Below are 20,884 nucleotides of genomic sequence, written 5' to 3'. Positions count from 1 at the left end.
TATTAATGCCAATCGATCTAAAACTCAATTGATATTTTAATACATAGTTATAGATTATAACTAATGAAAAAAGTACAGAAAAACAAAATATATGAATTATCATAGGGTTAGTATTTGATAATTGGTATATTTACGATGTATTTTTTTTATTCCCAAAAAATCTTAAAAAGCCTAATATATATATTTTTAATATTTATTTTTTCAACATTATACTATATATCTATAGAAAAAATTTCAATCCATAAATTTACTTATAAAATCTAATAGCTTCATAAAATATTTTTCCATAATCATGAAGGGTAATTATGACTTACATGCATATGGACTTGGGTGGGATTGGTAATGAAAGAGAAAGAGGAGGAATGAGGCTAGGCCCTTGGAGGGAGGGCATGTTTTGTTAATTATTTAGGTCACATTATTGGATTGGATCTTAAAAAAGAAAAACTCCTTCTCAACTCATTTCTCCATTCCTATTGCAAATCTAAAATTAATTTCTCATTCTCTATCTTAAAATTTTATTTAAACCATGTTTAAGATTTTTTTTCATTTATCATATATTTTGCATTTTATCTGTAACACCCTTTAACCCCTATCCGTTGCCAGAACAGAGTTACGGAGTATTACCGGAGATTAACATATATTACATAAATTAATCATAATGTCCCTTTTATGGGTCCTCGAGACCCAAAATACGTGTTAAAATCAAATCGAGACTCAATCGAAAACTTAGAAAATTTTTCGCAAAATTTCAAAAATTTTCCTAATTTTTGCCTATTTCAATCAAAATACATCACTTAATTGTTTTAAACATAAAACATATGTTCATATATGTGTTCAACTCATTTCATGTTATATCATCATTTACAAATATTTCCCTAAATAATAAATACTACATCTTAGGTTCATGCCATTTGTCTTTTACTTTTTAAATAAAATATAATTTTGAATTAAAAACTAATAACACTTTTTAATAATTACCAATAAATTCTTTTATTTAGATCATTCTTAATAGATATGAATGTAGTTCTTTTCACTATGTGGTAGGCCAATTCTAATTTGTGTGGCGTTCAAAATTAACAGTTTTATGTGATAGTCATATGATTTTTGGTTTAAGTATTAAATTTTAATTATATCCATATTATTATTATTAATTTCTTAATTAAATCGGTATCATAAATTAAATAAATTTAAATTCAGTTAATAAAAAATTTAAAAACTTGTTTTAAAAAGTGATAAATATTATTATGAGATATTTTTGTTTTGTTTTTATTTTTATATAAATTTTATAAAAATAATTTAAAATACCCACCTATAATATTAATATTAAATGATTATGAAAATATTATATACTATTAAAATATAATTATATTAAGATTTAAAATAAAATGTTATTTAAGATTTCATCGTTTTGATGCATAATATTCTATCATGACAAAATATTTTAAATAAATGAAAAAAATCCTTAGAAAAGAAATTTGAAAAGGGAAAAAAAAAAAACCTCAGAAAAGAAAAATAAAGCGAATATCAGAGACTCAGAGTAGCATCAGCAACGATGTTGCTCAACTCCACAATAACACCCCTCTGTAGTGTACATTCTCGAATCCCCAATCTCCCTAACGTCTTTACCAAAGCTTTACCGTACTCAACAACGCTAACTGCCCCAGGGAAAGGATCCTTCACATCACGCACCCTTATCAAGGTCTTTTCATCATCGGAAAATCAGGCGGCGGTCTTCGACGTTGCATCACAACCAAAGGATGAGGATGCGGCGGCGGAGGTTGTTAGGAGGTTCTACGATGGAATCAACCGCCGTGATCTGGCGTCGGTGGAGCCCTTAATAGCCGAGAAATGCGTCTACGAGGACCTTATCTTCCCTCGTCCATTCGTTGGTCGTGAGGTGACTAAACTATTACTATGACTCTTATTTTCCATCCATTCTGCTCATGCAAGTCACGTGAGTTTCTTTTTTACTTAAACTAAATCTATTTGCATAAATAAATTATGGTTATTGTTGGAATTTTTTTTTGGTTTGCACTTATAAGTAAAAACAAAAAATTTTAAACTTTTTCTTAATTTCTTTCAAGAAATATATATATATATTTATAAAAGTTATTCAGCTGTTCAATATTTCTGTTTTGCTGCTTTAATAATAAGGAAATTATCAAAATAGTCATTTTTTTTTGTTTGTCTTAGTTTATATTTTAGTCATTTAAATATTTGAAATATAATGTTCTAGTCACTTATATTATCATGTTGTAACATTTTAGTCACTGAGATTTAATTGCCATTAACGGTTTAACGGTAAGCTAACAAAATCGTGTAGATTATTCCTTTCCTTCTCTTTTATTTTTTGACGAATAAAATTAAGCAAACAATAAAATTTATCTAAGCATTCTTAAATATTCTCAAGCAAGCTTGATTGGAAGCTGAGCATGGAGCCAAATTGATTTGGGTAAAGTTAAGTGTAAGTTTTATATGATGGTCATTTTAGTCATGGAGAGTGTAGAGATCATTTGAAGAATCTATGAAATAATGTAGTTTTGAGAGGGTGAGAATGTTGTAGATAAGATAGATAAGGTGGTCGTGGAGGTTAGTTAGGAGGTTAAGGGAACAGGCTAGGGAGATTTTGTTGAAGGTGGACTGCCATAAGTTAAGACTGATGAGGTTTTCAAGTGAGGCAACCTTATGGATTAGGTCATTGCGAGATCTAAATTGGTTTGTTAATGCAATGATAGATGATGAGGGTTTATAATTGTAGGGTGAACATGCGAAACAAGTTTTATTTTGGTTTCAGCTTCCGCCTTTCTTTTCTCATAAACATAAAAAAGTTTCAACAATTAAAAAAAATAGAAAAACTACGTTAAAGGAGATGGATAAGAGAGGAAAACAGGGGGAGAAGCAGAAAATAATGGAAAATAAAGGAAAGTTAAAAGAATATAAAAGAAAACAATTAAATTGCTTAAAACGAAAAAATATGGGGACTAATTGTATAAAATAATCTAAAATTTTTGTTTGAAATGATGATTTAACGTGCTATGTTAGCTTATTGTTATATCGTTAACGACAATTAACTGCTTAGTGATTAAAATGTTACAACACATTAATGGAAGTGGCTAAAATGTAATATTTCAAGTATAAGTAAATAAAATGTAACTTAAGTTAAACAAAAGTGACTATTTTGATAATTTACTGCATTTTAAATATAACCCTTAAAATTTACAAAGTAATGCTCTCTTTTTTCCAATTACAAAGTAAATATTATTTTTTCAAATTGATACACATTATATTTATACATAATCAAACTCGAATTTAAAAAAAATTCTTAATACCTCAATTAAGTTAAGGCAATATTAATGTTACAAAGTAAATGTTTGATAGCCAAAATTGGACGTTTTTCTTATTAGTATAGTTTGTACCAAATTGTAAATTATTTTAGAGAATTTGAAATGAAGTATATTTACTTAATTTCTTTTTAAAAATTTGGTGGAAAACTTATATATTTTCTTGTTGATATTCATATTTAAATATATATAACGAGTATAATAATTAAAAAATCCATTATCATGATTCATGCACCTGTTTAACTATATAAATGCCACATTGAAGTATATAGAGTTGTGTTGTTTATTTTATTTTTTTGGAGTGGAGTGAAAAATTAAAGCAAATAGAATGATGGGTATAGGAAATTTTAGGGTTCTTCAAAAGTTTCATAGATTCAATAAGCAAGGACCTCCAATTTGTTATCGATGACATCTCTTCCGAGGATTCATCTGCTGTTGGTGTTACATGGCATTTAGGTAATTCTACAATCTTTTCCATTTCTTATATTTTTTTCTTTAAATAATACTTTACTTTAATTAAATAGTCTATTTGTATAAACAGAATGGAAAGGGAAGGCTTTTCCCTTTAGCAAAGGTTGCAGCTTTTATCGGCTACAAATGGTGGATGGCAAAAGGCAAATACTGTAAGTGATTACTGATTATTTCTTGTATGCATTATACTCAACATTGCTCCTTTTATTTTCTCATATCATAATTATATTTTCAACTTTTGATATATTTAACCATTTGTATTACATAAACTTTAAAACTATTTGTACCAACTTGTATCATTTTTGTGTTATATAACACATTTTGACTGATATCTTCAATGTGTTCACACATTTTGGCTAAAGATTCTGTCCAAACTCCGTTTGAACAGCTATGGACGAGACGTTGTTGAACCTGCAATCAAACCTGGGAAGGCAGCTTTGGTATGAAAATTACCCTCCTAACATATGAACCAACTTGAAAAAACAATGGAGCATGTGTACACATAATCGTATTGCGGATATACCCCAATAGAAGGAAACCAAAATCAAATGTAGACGTGCATGTAAATTGTCCATTATTGATAGATAACATGGAATCGTTATTATCTCCTTGTATTTGATGATGAATGGGGATTCGTTTTTATTACAGGGTGCCATCAGGGCTGTAACATGGGTGTTACAACAATTTCCTCAGCTGGCAGATCAGCTGTGAAGAGAGCTATGCTGAAGTCTGAACATTCAATTGTAGTACAAAGGAAGAAAAGATTGGCTATATCATATCATATCAGGTATGTTATGTGTCCAATGGTGAGATATCCATATTCACTTATCTGCCACAGATTCTTGTAAAACTAGTCAATCACTTAATGAAAACCTTGTTTGTATAATCACAACAGATTTACGCTAAATAATCATATCTAAGTTAAATTAGCATCGAAGCTCAACAACAATATCTTTATATCCAGTTTATGATTCATTGAAAGAAATTATTTTATTTGAAAATATTATTTTCAAAGTTTAAACTTAAATTTTTATGTGAAGTTATAATATGTATTACTTATACACTCACACATTATCGATAATAATAGCTAATTATTAACAGTAATGTGTGCAATTAAATAAAAGATTAGAGGGAAAAGCAAGATTTAAGATAATTTAATTTGAATGGGGTGCACCTTATTTTTCATAAAAAAATTGCCTAACAAAATGAAATAAAAATTTGTAAGAAGAATGATTATAATTAAAATATAAAATATAATTGCTTATTGGTAATATTTTGGATTTGAGTTTTGCGGACAAAGAAAACATCATTAGAGCAACTTTAGTCTAATTGGTTCAAAGGACTTGCGTAGAGATTACAATTCGGGTTGTTGATTAAAATTAGATTTTAAAATATCCATTGTCTAAATCGTAAATACACATACAGATTTGAATAGCTGAATCCAACGGTTCTAAAGCGCTTATAATTTTAATTTTATATATGTTAAAAAGGTTTTAATAAACACGAATTCATAATTTTTTTACCAATTTAGATATTAAAATGATTAAAAATATTAAAATTGTTATTTATAAATTTAAATATTTGATAAAATAATATTTAATTCAAATTCACTCAAATAATTTATTGACGATAAATGAATTAAAAATACATATCCAAAGCAAACCTGAACCCCCTTCTCTTCCCGCAATTCTCTAGAAGCTCTTAAAACCGCCCTTTTAGTAAGCTTCTTCCTTCATAAAGTTTTATTATTAAAATTGTGAAATGAAGAAATTGAACTATTATTACCTACCAATCTTTTCCTAGAAATTTCTTTTGGGAAAATTGAAATCATCAAAACTAATGGGATCATCAAAACGGAGAGCTGCAGATAACAGTAGAGGAGGCAGCAGCACTGACCATTTACATACCCTTCATCAACGTCTCAAACATGCTTTAAGTCTTGGTACCACCAGGTAATTTTACCCCTCCCCTTTTAATGGTTTCGATGATTTATTAATAAAATTATTTTTTTGAGGGGTTTCTGATCAATTTATCAAATCGGGTCGTTGATGGGCAGAGTGAGTGATGATAAAGAAAGGAAATGGAAGTGTACGGATTTAGAAATTCAGAAGCATGTGGTTCGTTCCCTTGCTGCTTTTCTTGATTCTTCTTCGGGGCATGCTTCGACTCATCGGCTTCTCAAGGTTGTTCTTTTCAAGGGATTATGAATTAATTCTATATGTGATTATTATGAAAAATCACTATGTTGCTGCAAATTAGTGCCCGGTTGTGATTTTTGTATTATTAGGATATGAAAACATAATTCTTTTGAATAATTAGAAATGGAAAAGTTTAGCCATTTGCTCTCAATTTGCATTCAAATTTGACTTTGCCTTTAAAGTATTTGCTTTCTTGGTTCATAGTTTGTGGATGAAAGAAGTACCAAAAGGCAGAATAGTAAAAGTAGCAAGTAAATCCATTACTTCGTTATGAAACAAAAACACTTTTGTGGATATTGGGCTTGCTCATATATAGGTAATTATTACATATCTGAAGTAGGGTATGTTGCCTTAAATTCTCCCCCCCCCCCCAAAAAAAAAAAATTTTGTTTTAGTTCTTTTCCTTGTTTTCCTGAACTTTGGATGTATGAATAGTTGATGACTGTTATTTCAGGGGTTATTTGTGTTCAATTATGCTGCAGTGTTTGATTGTAGGACATATGTACTTCTACCCTTAGAAGTCGGTAAATATGAGTCTACTTTGTTAGTAAGTATCACACACCATTTATCCTCCTTTAAATAGTTCTCATGTTTTGCTTCGACATCCAGGATTCTCTAGCTGATATTGTTGAGGCATTGGTGTGGATTCTGCATTGTAAAAGTGAAGCCATAGTAGGCATGGCAGTAAATGTGGTGGTGAAGTTGGTCAGCAGTAACAGTTCAATGATGCAATTGTACTTGACAGATCTCATCAACCCTTTGTCATCATTATTATGTTCCAACAACTTAGAAGTTGCTACTTCCTGTGCCACTGCTTTGAACATGGTCCTCTCCAATCTAAGTGTTAAGAGGGAGAAACAAGTTTGGGAGATGGTCAAAGAAGCAAAGACTCTCATTCAAATTATTAGGATTATTCGGGAATTTCCTGGTGTCACCCAGCCAATTGAGAATTTTCAAGAGATGGTTTCACTATTGTATACAATATTGTGGCGGTGGCCTCCATCTCGTTATTTTGTGTGGAAGGATACTATTTTGATCAAAGTTTTAGAAGATTCTCGCATTAAATCTCATCTTTCTACAAAAGTTGCGGTGTTGAAATTATGTTCTGCTTTAGGTAATGAAACATCCATTGACTTGCTAGTTTTATCCCTTAATATCTGGATTGAACATTTTTCTCACCTATTTGTTCCAGCTTTATGCAATAAAGTAGCCAAGGAGCTTCTGGGAAATGGGGAAACAATTCTAACAATGATGGTTTCTTGCATGGATGTCTCAGAGCCTCTGGCAGTCAGAATAGAGGGATTTAGACTTGCCCAACATTTGGTGGTAATGCTTATAATTTGTTTTCTTTTGGACATCCTCAACAAATGTGTGTGTGTGTGTTTTGTTTGTTTAATTTTTTTGCATTCATTACTTAGGCAGATGAACAACGATGCATAAAAATGACAAGCTTATGTTCTGGGCCTCTAATTAAAGCCATTATTGGAGGAATGAGAGTATGGAGGTTGGGCTCTGGAAAGGGTGTAAATGATCTGGTGTCTTTGCTAGATGAGGCCTGTCGGTTGGCTCTAATTACTCGCTGGCCAGGAGAACATCACAATCACTTTTGGGAGCAAGGGATTGACAAAGTTCTTCTTGATCTACTTCTTGAAAATTTTGACAAACAAGCATCGGAGCACACTTTGACACCTCAGGCACGAATCTCTATTGCTCAGCAAGGCCTTGATACTAATTTTCTTATTGCACTAAGGCCATACATATGGGAGATTTTTGGATGGCTTGCAGTGCACTGTAGAAAAGATTTTAGACCAAGCACGGATCGAACTGAGCTCTATATTGACATGCTTATCACATGTGCATGGTGATATTCCTCTTCATCAAAAACTCTTGTTTTGCCTATCCAGTTATGTGCATTTCATGTTTTTATTCTATATTGATATACGTTTTTATTTATAATCTTTTTTATACTGTTGTGTTCATTATTTCTGTTTTTTTAGTTTACTCAGATATTCTCCTTGCCTATGCTGATATTTTTTGATAGCTTGTCTTTTGTAGAAGCAATTTGCAAAGGATGCCAAATTTCTGAAAATGATGATACCTCTAGAAGTGAATCATCATCAAGAGCAGTTTTAGTTATGATGCATTCTAGCAGCACATATATTGCATCAAAAGTAAGGCTCATCCTTTCTGGTGTTCTAGAGATAAAGGGAAATGAGTGTCTGAAACGCTTGCTGTATTTACTAGATTATGGATCATCTGCAAACAACTTTGGCTCAGCAAACATTCCTAAAACTGTTGTCGAATTGGTTTGTTTGATTTGTTATTCTGGATTGCCAGAATATCAAAAAAATGTTACTAGAGGCGATGGAATAAGGACACTAGTGACTTCCATAAGACGGTGCTTGAGCAATGGAGTTTGTACTAGCAGGAGAAGCTTTGCCCTTCATTTTTATCATAATGTGTTTTATGAGAGGACATGTTGCTGGATGACTGCTGAAGAGTGGGAAGGAAAAGATGCTCTTTTATTTTACAGTTTGTGGGGACTAGCTGAGTTGGTACAGCATTCCTCTGATACGGATCATAGTCATATCAAATCTAATTTAATAAAGACAGTACAAGAAGTCTTAGATAATGTATCTGCTCCTGGACCAAGATGGTTGGCTGCTAATATTCTTAGTTATTTTGGAGTTTACGGTTTTCCCAATAAACATGACAAAGGCTTTGGGAGAGCACTTGAAGACAAGGAGCATACTGATCTGCAACTCCTTTTTGCTAATGGCGAGTCTGTGAGTGTTCACAAAATTATTCTTGCAGTCCAGTGTCCATCATTGCTACCTCCTGAGCAATTTCCTCGGAGTGCAAAAACAACTGATAATTTTTTAGTGAAAGATGTTCCAAGGAAGTGCTGCCCAATGTTGCAAAAAGAAGTTCGTTTCTCTGCTCGGGTTGATCAGCAGGCACTATTAAAGTTGTTGGACTATGTTTACTTTGGTTATGTTGAAGCTGGAGAAGACCTTGCCAGGAAGTTGAAAACTCTAGCAAAGTCTTGTAACATGCAACCTCTATATCTAATGCTTTGCAGAAAGATACCTCAGTGGGGTACTCCAATTCCAAGCTCTGATTTCACTGATGCTCTTGGCCCTTTGGGGTTCCAGTTCGCGTGTGTCTTTCTCTGTCTCTCTTTGCTTAGTGATACCCTTATTGCATTATGTCAGTATAATTTTCTGTCATTATGATCTCAATTTTTGCATCTGATGTAGTGGCTCCATTGCAAATAACATTTTGAAAGTACACGAGCAAAAGGATATGCTAATGAACTGTTAATCTGCAGTTTACTGATCATTTAAGTTTCTGTAATGTGAATCAAAGTTGTTATATTCTTGTTTCAGGGATATAATCTTGGAAGCTGAAGAGACAGAAAAAATGCCCTGGGCATGCAGTTTTTGCTCTCTATTGTTGCCACACATGCATGCTCACAAATTCATCCTGCAATCAAGGTGTAAATATCTACAAGCCTTGTTTCTATCAGGAATGCAGGAAAGGTTCGCAGAAACCACTTCGCTTTTCTTTTTTGTATGTTGAAAATCTTTTCTTTCTTTTTTGCATACATTGTCATGATAAGTGATTTTAGGTGTTTCTTTATATAAGAATTGTCCATGAGCATGGTAGCCTTAATTGTTGCTGGCAGCAAATATTAGATAGGTTGAAAACCTAGAAATATTATGACATTTTTCGTTTATGGGTTAACTAAAATTAGGTAAATCTCTCTATTCTATATTGGCCCATTAATATTTTATTGTCTTTTATGTTATTGTTTTACTATTCCATTTCTGTGGCTAAATAGTTAATTATTTTACTTGGACTAGTTTGAATGTATGTTAGCCTCTTTAATGTTGATTATTTGACAAATGGATTGATATTCAACCAAAATTTTCCCATTTATTCTTTGCAAATCCCGTTGATTATTTTACTTGGCTAAATTGAACTTAACAAGTCAGATTGAAATGTCCACTTTTTCAAATACCATATTCTTTGCAACTTTAGTTGCATGATAGATTGCCCAAAGTTCTGCCAAGTCGAGTGGAAAATCACCTAAGAAACAAGTATCCAATCGTCCGATTTTCCCGTTCTCCTCTGAATAGACTCCCGTTCATGCCTTCCATTCTCTTTTATTCCAGCTTCCATCAACATTTAGCTTGGCAATTCCTGTTTCCAGGTTGTCCCAGTTCGTCCAAATTTCCCATTCTCCTTTGAATAGACTGCCTGTTCATGCCTTCCATTCTCTTTGATTCCAGCTTCCATCAACATTTAGCTTGGCAATTCCTGTTTCCGGGTTGTCCCAGTTTAGAAGAATTTCAGGTGTAGGGGATTTAGGAATCTTGCTGTCGGTATTCTTTGACCACTTTAACAATGTTGTCCTGTTTATAATCGGAATCGCTCTGTTCTTGCTGTCGCGATTCTTTGACCACTTTAACAATGTTGTCCTGTTTATAATCGGAATCGCTCTGTAACTTTGGATGTTCCAATCACTCATTCCTTGATTGCTTTGCATGGTAGTGTATTGATTTTGATGTTTCTTGATTCTTATATCGTGTTGAATTTCTTTTTCAAAACAGGAGATGATTTATGTGCCTTGTTTTGCTACTTCGTATTTTCATTACTGTGTCTGGTTTATGTTCACCGCAAAGGTTCAATTTGTTGCAGCCATTCACAAAGCATCAAGGTTCCTGTGAGCTGGGAAGCATTAATCAAGTTAGTTCGATTGATTTATAGTCGCAAGCTGCCAGATCCTCCCTTTGGATGTTTGTGGGACAACATGGACACCAAGGAAAGGCTATACGAGTTGAAACCTTATGTAGAAGTGTACTGGCTGGCTGAGTTTTGGATTTTGGAAGATGTTCAAGAAGCTTGCTTCACAACCATTATATCTTGCTTGGATTCTGATAGACAATTAGCTCTTGAAGTTATGAAACTTGCAGCTGGTTTCTCTCTGTGGAAGCTAGCAGAGGTAGCGGCAGATTATATGGCCCCTATTTATCATAAACTCCGAGACTCCGGTGTTCTTGAACAACTTGATGAACTGTTAATTGAACTAGTTCGTGATGCTTCTGTCAGGCTTTCTCAGGGGAGTGGTGGTTTTCCTCATCTATAATAGATGAAGGCGATTACTGAATCCGATGTTATTAGGGTAAGAAGTCTTCAAACCGTTTCTCATACTGCCAGAATCATCTGATGCGGCACCAGATACCGGCTCTCTTTGCATGTAGAATTTACAAACACTATTTTGCCGATCTATAAAACCCCATAAGCCCCAGCAACCTGGTTTGTCCAGTCCGATTCCTAATGGAACAGGATGGTTCAACTCTGAATTTGGCAAGTAGTTTTTAGTTATAATTGACATACTTTTGATATGACGGAATTGAATGTGTAATATTAAGGATGTGATTCTTGTAGTAGCGTCCAAAGTGATCTGTTTGGTGCTTAGCTCGGCATATTTTTTGGTTAAGGAGTGATATCTCTTTGTCTCTAAGGAATTATATCACCCATATGTGTACTTTCTTATTTAGATGACATCGTGTGGTAAAGAAACATTAAATATATACTCATTAGGTATTTTTTTACCCATTGGTTCTGGTTATTTATCTTCCATTGGTTCTGGTTATTCATCTTTTGTTTTTGCCATAGAAGCAACCGTCTTAACATCAGTATTCTATTGTCCATTTCTTCCATCCCAAGGTGAACCTCTCGATTTTTCAAATTATAAAGAATGATTAGATTTCAATTGTACCTCCATATTTCGCTCAAATTTAAGATTTAATCTATATATTTTAACTTTGATATAATTTGATATCTCAATTTTATAATATCATTAAATGTTTTATTCTAACTAAAATAATAATGTAAATTTTAAGAATTGTTAACATCATACTTTATTAAATTTAGATCTGTTACAATGTTATTTCTTTATTACACAGATATCACGTTTATTTTATTTTATTTTTAAAATATCATACTAACATAAAATAATTCTAACAATATTAACAATGAACTTAAACTTTTAAATTTAAAAGAAAAATATAAAATTATATTTTTAAATTTTTACACTATAATTTAGTCAAAAATAAATAATTGACCCAACACGAAACGTGAGTAAAAGCCACTTGTATATTAAAAGTCTGCACAGTGACAATACATAAATCCATAAACACTTGAAAGTTAACTAGCAACAGTTCAGAGCAATTCAAGGCTCTAAATAATTTATACCACCATTACACACACGCCACAGTGTAGGGCAAAGAAGGATATGAACAATCTTTCCTCCATAAAAGTAAAAGAAAAACAAGGAATCAAACGCAATGACATTACCAATATTAAAGCTAATCTTAGCATTTTAATTGAAGCTATCACACCCCTCCCATGATGCTGGCATTATTTGACCGTTTATTCAGTATCTGCTATATCGCGCAGAGACACTTCCAACAGACTAAGAGACGATCCATCCCACCTCCTTTAAACAAAAAAAAAAAAAAAAAATTGACAGTCGGAATTCGGGATATCTTCTGCACTTAACCCCCTACACACTAACTACATCTCCATACACATATTTCACAATGGATCTTCAACATAAGCTCCAATCTATGAAAAAGAACCCCAGGAAAGGAAAATCTCTGCAAGGTTCTATCATAAATACAAATAGCTAGACCCACTTCAATATTTTGCTAAAAAAGCAGAAGCATGTTATTTTTAAAGATTAAAACACTTCAACTAGTAAAACTAAAATAGGACCTTAACTTATCTAGCGCTTCACCTGAAATGAACCCATCTTGGGTGCTCCATCATGGCCATCAGCCACTGGGATGAAATGGTATAAGCTAAGCGTGTTCCTTTCAGCACATGGCATCACTTCAATGTGGCTGTCTAAACATGATTGAATTTAAGCTTCTCCCACTATCATTTCTTTATCATGACTGTCCTACAAGCATGGATCGCTGAGAGAGATCCCATATCAGCTTTTTCTGCTGCTCATTAATGTGGGGTAGACACGCATGTAACAGATCAACTGGCATTTCTCGTTTAATTGCTTTGGTAGCATCTGCTTCATCAATTACCATATTTGGTTTGACCTGCATACGCAAGGACTGCATTACCGTATCATATTTATTTACACAATACTTGGTAAGAAGGTTAAAGAACTCATCAAATGAGGCCTTCCAAAGGGACTGATTGCTTATATTGTAATTCCCACCAGCTTTAAAATCAGTCACCAGTTTTGTTGCCCTATCAAGAACATATTTCAAAATAAAAGATGCCCCATCTCCAGCGGGACTTCCAAGAGGACGAAGAGGAGGCTGCTCCGAGGAACAAACCACAGCTGCAAGACAGAAACTAAGCACACGAAGATCCATGTGATGAACACAAGAGGAAACAACCCTTGCAAGGTTACTAGTAGTTTCAGCTGCTCCTGGATCAGACGGAAGGCCTCCAAACAAGAACCTTAAATGACGAAAAATGGCCATGCAGACAATCCGCATAAGCTCACCATCTGGAAAAAGAAGCTGAAGGTACCTTGCAAGCAGCTTCCGGCCTTTAGGAAGGGACACTATTCGTAAAAAGACAAGATCGTCCTTTTGAGCAAGCTCATCTGTGTGGCCATTCTTGCCAAGAGGGTCAACCAATTGAAGTGATGCAGCCAGCCCTTCCAACAAAGCCTGCCGTCTTTGTCTCAGCTGTGCTCCACCATCCTGTAACTGATTAAACTGTAAAAACCTATCAATATCATCTACATCAAGAAGAAGGCATAGACCATCCTCAATTGTAACTCTAGCAGCAAGCATTGGTTCTTGTTCCAGGGGCATATCAGAAGCTTTCTGATCATTGTTGTTGACAGCAGATGAATTTGGAGGGTCAACTTCCAGAAGAGGACGAGGCCTCCGAATTGAAGAGAAAGGAACCCTCCCAAGAGCATCAACCTGGAGAAAAGCATGTGGCTCTGCATTTGCACGTGCTCGGGGGGGAAGATCCCTAAGATGAGTTGGGCAGAAATGATGTCTCAACTTTGCCCCTGCAGATTTTCTTGCAAGACAAGCCTGGTGATAATAATCATCCACATATGGGTCATTACTGTGAGTTGCAGCAAGCTGCATTCTAAGAATGCCCTCAATCTCATCAGGTGACATGTATTTGGATCTAAATTGAGGCCATCCAATATCAAAACCCTGCTGAGAAAGTCGTGGATTTTGCCTTCCTTTATGAGCTGATTTAGGTCTGTGATCTCTAAGATCACCAATACCAAGTACAGCTTCAAACTGGTTCATTGGAGGTGAGGACAGAGAAAGATGAGGATTAAACAGTTGTGACTGAATCCCTGGCAAACGGTTAAATGATGGCTGAACAGGATGTTGCAGTCTCTGCTGGTGCACCTGTAGGTGGGGCATTAATTGAGGCGGAATCAAACCGTTTTGATGAGATAACTGTTGCTGCAACATATTGTTCAAAACACTTGAACCATCTCCACCATATAATTTGGGCTGGCTCCCCCATTGATCCGATGCACGACTATTGACAGACAGACCAGGAACCAAATGATTCATATTCCCACCATAATGTGACCCATGATGCAAACCTGGCATTTGAGGCTGAGAATTAGAGAAGGAAGAGAGATCTGGAGAAGATGTCATCTGTGATCCACCAACCATATATGGAATATTCAGATGACCAGGTTGCTGATTTGGTGAAGCTTGAGGAGACCTGCCACAAGGGGGAGGGTATGAAGTGTAGGAAGATTTTGGAACCAGAATAGGTTCGCTAGAGAAATGTAGATGGTGGCGTTGTTGTGGTTGCTGCTGATGTGGCTCAGGGTATGAGGATGTCCTGAGGAGATGCTTCGGATCCAAATTGGTTGATGGTTGTGATGACCAGCGTTCAGGAATACCTTCAGTTTCAAGAGCATGCTGGTCGAGCCAGTAAGGAAATTCCTCCCCTTGTGCCCACTCAGCAACAGATGAACCTTAAAGGGAAACAACGTGGTCAGAATAATGACACATATGTCAGTATGTTTGCCTGTATAGTTGTTGAACTCACTTTGATGATGTAGGGTCCTTGTGCTTAAGATATTGATTCCAACAAGAGAAATAATGGTAATACAGATCATGACACTTTTTGTCATAAATGGTCGAAAAGGAAACATTGCCCTAGGGTCAGATGATGACTATTAATTATGATAATGCATCATTATGGAACACATTTGGCAATGGAATGGATCAAACTCTTTAGTTTTATATATTTTACGCTTATTAGATATACATAAAAATCAAATTATAGATGTATATCTGTCTGTTTGTGGGAATCGATGCCTCACTTCACTCTGAAGATGGAAGGAGTACCAAATTGCAACTTGCAAATTTGACACTTCACTAACTCAATCCGATCATACTACTTAAAATGAGACTAAACGAGAGATAGAGAAATGTTAGCTAAAGGGCAGGGGAAAAGTGTAGAAGATTTTGAGAGTCCTAATGCCACATGGACAATTAAATGTAGATTATAAGAGGTTTGACTAATAACTCTGTGAACAACAATAATACAATCCAACATTTTAACCAATTAGTACCATAGATGCCATGAACTAAGAGAGCGCTATCAATGCTATATTTAAACTCTTTTTTTTTTTTTGTCTACCAGGATCGGATTCCTTCAAATGTCTTGCTTAGAGCTGCATATAATAAATTCCAAGACAGTGGCAAATGGAATTTCCACAGCTTGACAGAGGTTAGCATCATCAAAATGAATTTTAATGGAGGTTAGCATCATCAGAAATGGATTTCCACAAATCATGTAACAAGCATATGCTATCAAAGAACAAAACGTCTTCCTTCAATCAGTAACCAATTATTCTGTCTCATAAATATGGTGACAAGAAATTCATGTCATGGCACAAAGGGTATTCAGAACTTCAAACATATCAATGAATTTCACAACTGAGATGCTTAGGTTAAATTTATAAAAAATTAATGATTTAATTATCATATGAAACAGGAAAAAGAAAAAAAGGATGGCAGGGGGGAAACAAAGCTAGTGTAATGCACTTCTTGCATGTCTCTGCTTGACTGTGTCACAGTGAAGGCATGCCCACGGCACCTAAGCATTTATACTCTTAAACATATTGGAGTCTTATCAAATATTACAAATAATGAGCTTCCACCAAATAACTCAAATCATAATCCTGATACAAATAACCCGTGTTCTATCTTTTTTTTTTCTAGCTGTTAAATCATTAACAACCCAAAACTCTATGACAATGGTTAACTCAATCTAATTGTTGATATATATTCCCCTTGATCCAGGGATGTCTTATTTTCTTATATCACTTGGTAGTTTTCCTGAACTTGAACATAATTTTCCATTAAAGCATAGGAATCAAACAGCTACACTCCACACTTCAAATAGGCAGGGGGATGCTTATGTCAAAGTTCAACAATCAGCACTGATGCTAAATAAAACACATGAAAAGCTTCTACAATAAATAAATCCAAAAAAGATTGGACCTCAAAAAATATCAACCATCACTGACTACTAGAAGAAAGTAATGAGATAAATAAACTCACTTTCTCGGGATCCCCTATCACCAATTATCCCTGAGCCTCTTGGTCTACTAACAGCTGTGTTCAACTGCAACAAAATCACAAGCTGCCATCAGCAAACACTCCACCACCAATGCCCAGCCAGAACTAACCACCAAAAAACATGCATCTCTGGTAAATGCCACTGGTGAATTGTCATTTTAAGAAATATTAAAGAAAAAGATAAGAACTTTGTCCTTTATGGTTTTTTATAGTCCAAAAATTTGATCTTGGCACCAGCGAACAAGGAGACATAAGTTAAAAGGAAATTATCTTTCTAATTATCATACAAAAACTAAGCCAATATCAAGCAAAAATTAAGGTTCATTCTAAAAGTAGATTAATACTAATGCCGTTGTGGCAGAGTTACAATAAAAGTTTGGAGGATCAATCATCTTAGAACACTGTCCAAAGGGTTAGAGAAGGAGACAGTAAAACATTACTAGTGTATCTTCAGAAACCAGACAGACATGCACTCAAAAGCTAGGGGGTGATTTGGTAAGACACTTAGATTTCATTCCCTCTAATTCACGTATGCGAATAGGTTCTAAAGCTAAGAGTCAACAAGATCCCAGGGCATTTTCACCAACCTCTAAAGGATAGAAGGCTCAACAGATCCACTGTTAGAATAATGGCAAGGATCAAATTGTTCTAAGCCCCATGACAATATGAAAAAAAAAAAAATTTGTTAACAGATTATATTAGTAGCTAATCCTTAGAAAGGGAAAAGATCTTTAACAATCGTACTAGTTGCAAAATACAGTAACCATGTAGTGGGCTAACCTTTGAAAATGTACTTTCAAGATCATCTATGTCTGATAAGGCTCTCAAAACTCCACCCTGCAAATATGGAGAGTATTTAGATGAAGCATCTAGCACATGACCAGTCTAATAAAATCAGCTATATAATGAATAATCTTGGAGGTTTGCTAGTTAGATGTGCCAAAAGAAACACCTAAGAGTGATGGAAATTCTTGATTAAAACATGAATTTTTAACCATATTAGTGAACATTTGAAGTACGCAATTCCAAGGAAAAAGTGGAGGGGATGATATCAATTTCCTCTCTTTTTGGATTTCTATTTGTTAATGACAAATGCAACCTCAGATTTCAGCTACTCCAACATAAATAAAACAGGGTAACAATTTTATAAGAAACCAAATCAAACAAATTTCCACAATTAACTCCAGTAGTTGATCTGTAAGCCACATCTCCTTCCAGGCATAAGAGTAAGTTTCTAATGCCAATAACTAATTTAACTTTAAAAATCCATTGGCATGAACTAATCAAATTTGTGTTAATAATAGATATAGATTCATTTTCTACAAAGATATACAGAAGCAATGCCTCAAAGCAAGCCAGCCATTACTGAATACAACTGCCTCCAAGACTCAACAACCAAAAATACTAAGAAGGGGAAGATTGAAGAACCACCACTGAGGAAATGAGGCAGTAACCTGCATCTAGCAGCAACCAGGAACAAGATTTCATCTAAAACTTCTGCATGATGGGTAAAAAGATTCCTAAAAACCTGATTGTCAAGAAGGTGACATAAACCTCTGGAAGTTGTAATCTGAAAAGATCCTTATCATTTTATGAAAATAAGTGGTACAAAAGGTATTTGAGGAAGAAGTCAGTTGTAAGTCAATTCATTCCAGTGTTTTCCCCTCAATGAAGGGAACAGATAAATCAATTGTGTGAAAAATACTTGAAAATACAAACTCCATATACTACCTTCTCTCCATATTTGCTTCAGGAAGCATATAAGAAACAACAAACATTACTTCAAGATGCACCAAATACAGTTAACACAATCTCCAAACTATTCAAATATACAATATGGTTTTATTAACAAGATACTAAACCACTAGACCACCGCAAAAGAGCATGTATAATATGATTTTATTAAAAAAGTACAAAAGAGCTACCTCTCATTGTGAAGACCAAAGAGAACGAAACAAATAAATTGACTTCGGAAAGCAGCCAACCAAGATGGCTACATTGTCAACTTATAAATACAGAGAACAAGGTTCACAATGTTTTTCACAGACAAATAGAACAATATATAATATGAACTCCCACAGAGCTTTATTCCACAAATAAACCTCGCATGCCAACCACTAATTGAATGCAGTGTAATCTATCTGTTAAAGAACATGGAGTAAAACATCCAACAATAATCCAAAAGGCTATTTTTTAGCATGATGCTTGGAAGGGAGACATTTATTTTCCGATCGAATAGTCACCGATTGTGCTATACTTCAGAAACTTGCAAGAACAATCGAAACAGGAAAAATAAAACTGAAAGAAACAAGAATTAACCTCCTCTTGGTCAAACAAAAACTCCTCTTCATCAAGTCCAGCTGCAGGTAAATCCTCATCATCACCATCTAGCCCCCCCAATTCAACTTCCTCGAGAACATCGTTTCCAAAAAATGCATATTGTGATGCATCAAATACTGCACCTCCTGCATAATAGAAAAGTTTAACTTTACTGAAATGAGCTCTACATAAAGAAGAAAACACATCATAAGGAAAATATCATTTCACTAAAAATCAGTAGCAACACAGAATCATTAAAAAAAAAGCACTTTCTCCAATTCAATGGGCAGGAATTGGGTAATTGAGATGGGCACAAGTTAACACCCTTTGTGTATCCAAAGGCCTGATATTTCTCAAAAAGTACAAAAAGCAGTTTCTCCAATTCAATCATAATTCAAATAAATCGTGCTTATTTCCATCACTAAAAATATTCGAAACCAAAGTCAATTCAACTGAATGTCTGAAACACCAGCACATTGAAATCATTAATTGGCGTGATTTAGTAGCCAAATTCAAACTTCTAATTACTAATCTGGAAAATGTCCAGGCCAACATGAAATAAAGTCGCAACTTAAAAACCAGAAATTGTTCACATGTGGAAACGACATTTGACTTCTAACTGAATCAAACAGTGTTACCAAAATTGTTTTAGCAACAAAAGCCTGCCCTTAGCATTGAAAACACAATATTTAAGGATCTAATTTCATTTCCTTCTAACCGGTTACACATTTGATCTCAGAAGAACGGTAACTCCTCCACCATAAAGGTTTCAAATTTTACTCTAAACTTAAAGCCAACCAAAAGAGAAAAAAAACAAAGCTAATTTTATCCCTAAAATGCATAAAATAAGTAAATTAAAGCAAAATGAATCGAATTTCAACCTCTATCAGTATCGCTGAATTGCTTAAGATCCTCAGAAGCATCCATTTTATATGCACTTCAAAATTATCACGCGGCAGGGAAACCCAAAACAGAAAACCCTAATAATTAACTGAACCTCACAATCTAATCGTTTCTTTTTTAAAAAATCTAAAATCTGAACTCTAACAAGAAAAATGGCGAAAAAATGGTTTGAAAAGCAAGAACCCTTAGCAAAGAAAAAATGTTTGGTAGAGAGAAGATCTGTATGTATTTCATGGTAAGGAAATAGTTTTCTTTTTTCTTTCTTTCAGATCAAATTTGTTGAGACAAATAGAGAGAGAGAGGGGGTGGGGGGGAACCCTTCGGAAGAGATACCGAAGGAAATTTCTTGAAGCGATTGAGTCGACTAAAAAGAGTTTCAGATTAAGTTTTATTTTGTTAATTTAATTTAATTTAAAATTTTAGTTATATATTCAATTACGATTAAAGTTAAGTTTTATAAAATTTTATAAGCCATACATTCATATTTTACGTAAAATTATTTAAAATTTAAAATTAAAAATTCACAAAATCTGAAGGTGTACTAAAAAGTTTTTTTTTTAATTTCATTATTTCATTAACATAAGAATAATTATTTGATATCTTAGTGAGATTTTCTGGACTAGTTTAAAGGTTTGATAAGTTATTATAATGTATTTTTAATAAAATGTTATTTTAAGAATGTTTCTTTTCAATATTTATGAGTATCGAGTTTAGTGAAGATATCGAGATCGTAAAATTTTATACACTTCATTGAAATCGTTGTAATTATTATGATATGATTATAAAAACTCAACATTATAGGTGTTGAGTTCTTTGTGCAATATAGTTTAATTTTAAAACAGAGAGGATAACATTTAATTATGAATTTGACATACATTAATATTGACTTACAAATATATATTTTAAAAATGTATACGTAATTGGAAATTATTTTAATAGAAAATTAAATGAACATCGATCTTTGTAGGTGTTGAGTTTCGTTTAAAATTTCTAATAGAACCCTAAAAAATTAAAATCTATGAATAAGTAG

General features: G+C 33.8%; 3 protein-coding genes across 7 annotated transcripts; 2 read left to right on the top strand and 1 right to left on the bottom strand.

Moving 5' to 3' along the window:
* Positions 1 to 1,408: 1,408 nt before the first annotated feature.
* On the top strand, positions 1,409 to 4,761 carry LOC108464162 (uncharacterized). 3 transcript variants are annotated; one of them, XR_008277375.1, is made up of 5 exons: positions 1,409 to 1,897; positions 3,683 to 3,797; positions 3,883 to 3,964; positions 4,175 to 4,252; positions 4,461 to 4,566. XR_008277375.1 is itself a non-coding variant. In XM_017764299.2 (5 exons), the coding sequence occupies exons 1-5, from the start codon at positions 1,553 to 1,555 to the stop codon at positions 4,521 to 4,523; spliced, it is 657 nt and encodes a 218-aa protein (XP_017619788.1). In that variant the 5' UTR covers positions 1,413 to 1,552; the 3' UTR covers positions 4,524 to 4,761. The 3 variants fall into 3 exon arrangements, 2 of the variants coding, with proteins under 2 accessions (XP_052880249.1, XP_017619788.1); XM_017764299.2 differs by having other exon boundaries at positions 1,413 to 1,897; positions 4,201 to 4,252; positions 4,461 to 4,761; XM_053024289.1 differs by lacking the exon at positions 4,175 to 4,252 and having other exon boundaries at positions 4,461 to 4,761.
* A 677-nt stretch (positions 4,762 to 5,438) lies between these two features.
* On the top strand, positions 5,439 to 11,635 carry LOC108464161 (BTB/POZ domain-containing protein At1g04390). Of its 2 annotated transcripts, none has more exons than XM_017764292.2 (8): positions 5,439 to 5,764; positions 5,869 to 5,995; positions 6,620 to 7,124; positions 7,203 to 7,336; positions 7,429 to 7,871; positions 8,052 to 9,170; positions 9,400 to 9,552; positions 10,715 to 11,635. In XM_017764292.2, exons 1-8 carry the CDS (start codon positions 5,652 to 5,654, stop codon positions 11,160 to 11,162), a joined length of 3,042 nt encoding a protein of 1,013 aa, XP_017619781.1. In that variant the 5' UTR covers positions 5,439 to 5,651; the 3' UTR covers positions 11,163 to 11,635. The 2 variants fall into 2 exon arrangements, with proteins under 2 accessions (XP_017619781.1, XP_017619785.1); XM_017764296.2 differs by having other exon boundaries at positions 10,627 to 11,635.
* Positions 11,636 to 12,157: 522 nt separating this feature from the next.
* Positions 12,158 to 20,271, bottom strand: LOC108463939 (protein PAT1 homolog). 2 transcript variants are annotated; one of them, XR_001868206.2, is made up of 6 exons: positions 19,833 to 20,271; positions 18,952 to 19,097; positions 17,413 to 17,469; positions 16,615 to 16,678; positions 12,819 to 15,017; positions 12,158 to 12,518 (listed from the first exon to the last, which is right to left on the bottom strand). XR_001868206.2 is itself a non-coding variant. In XM_017763955.2 (5 exons), exons 1-5 carry the CDS (start codon positions 19,876 to 19,878, stop codon positions 12,973 to 12,975), a joined length of 2,358 nt encoding a protein of 785 aa, XP_017619444.1. In that variant the 5' UTR covers positions 19,879 to 20,271; the 3' UTR covers positions 12,158 to 12,972. The 2 variants fall into 2 exon arrangements, 1 of the variants encoding a protein (XP_017619444.1); XM_017763955.2 differs by having other exon boundaries at positions 12,158 to 15,017.
* Between the last annotated feature and the right edge of the window lie 613 nt (positions 20,272 to 20,884).

The sequence above is a fragment of the Gossypium arboreum genome, chromosome 13 (genome assembly GCF_025698485.1).
Source record: "Gossypium arboreum isolate Shixiya-1 chromosome 13, ASM2569848v2, whole genome shotgun sequence".
NCBI lineage: Eukaryota > Viridiplantae > Streptophyta > Magnoliopsida > Malvales > Malvaceae > Gossypium > Gossypium arboreum.
This window is presented reverse-complemented; position numbering and strand designations above follow the sequence as displayed.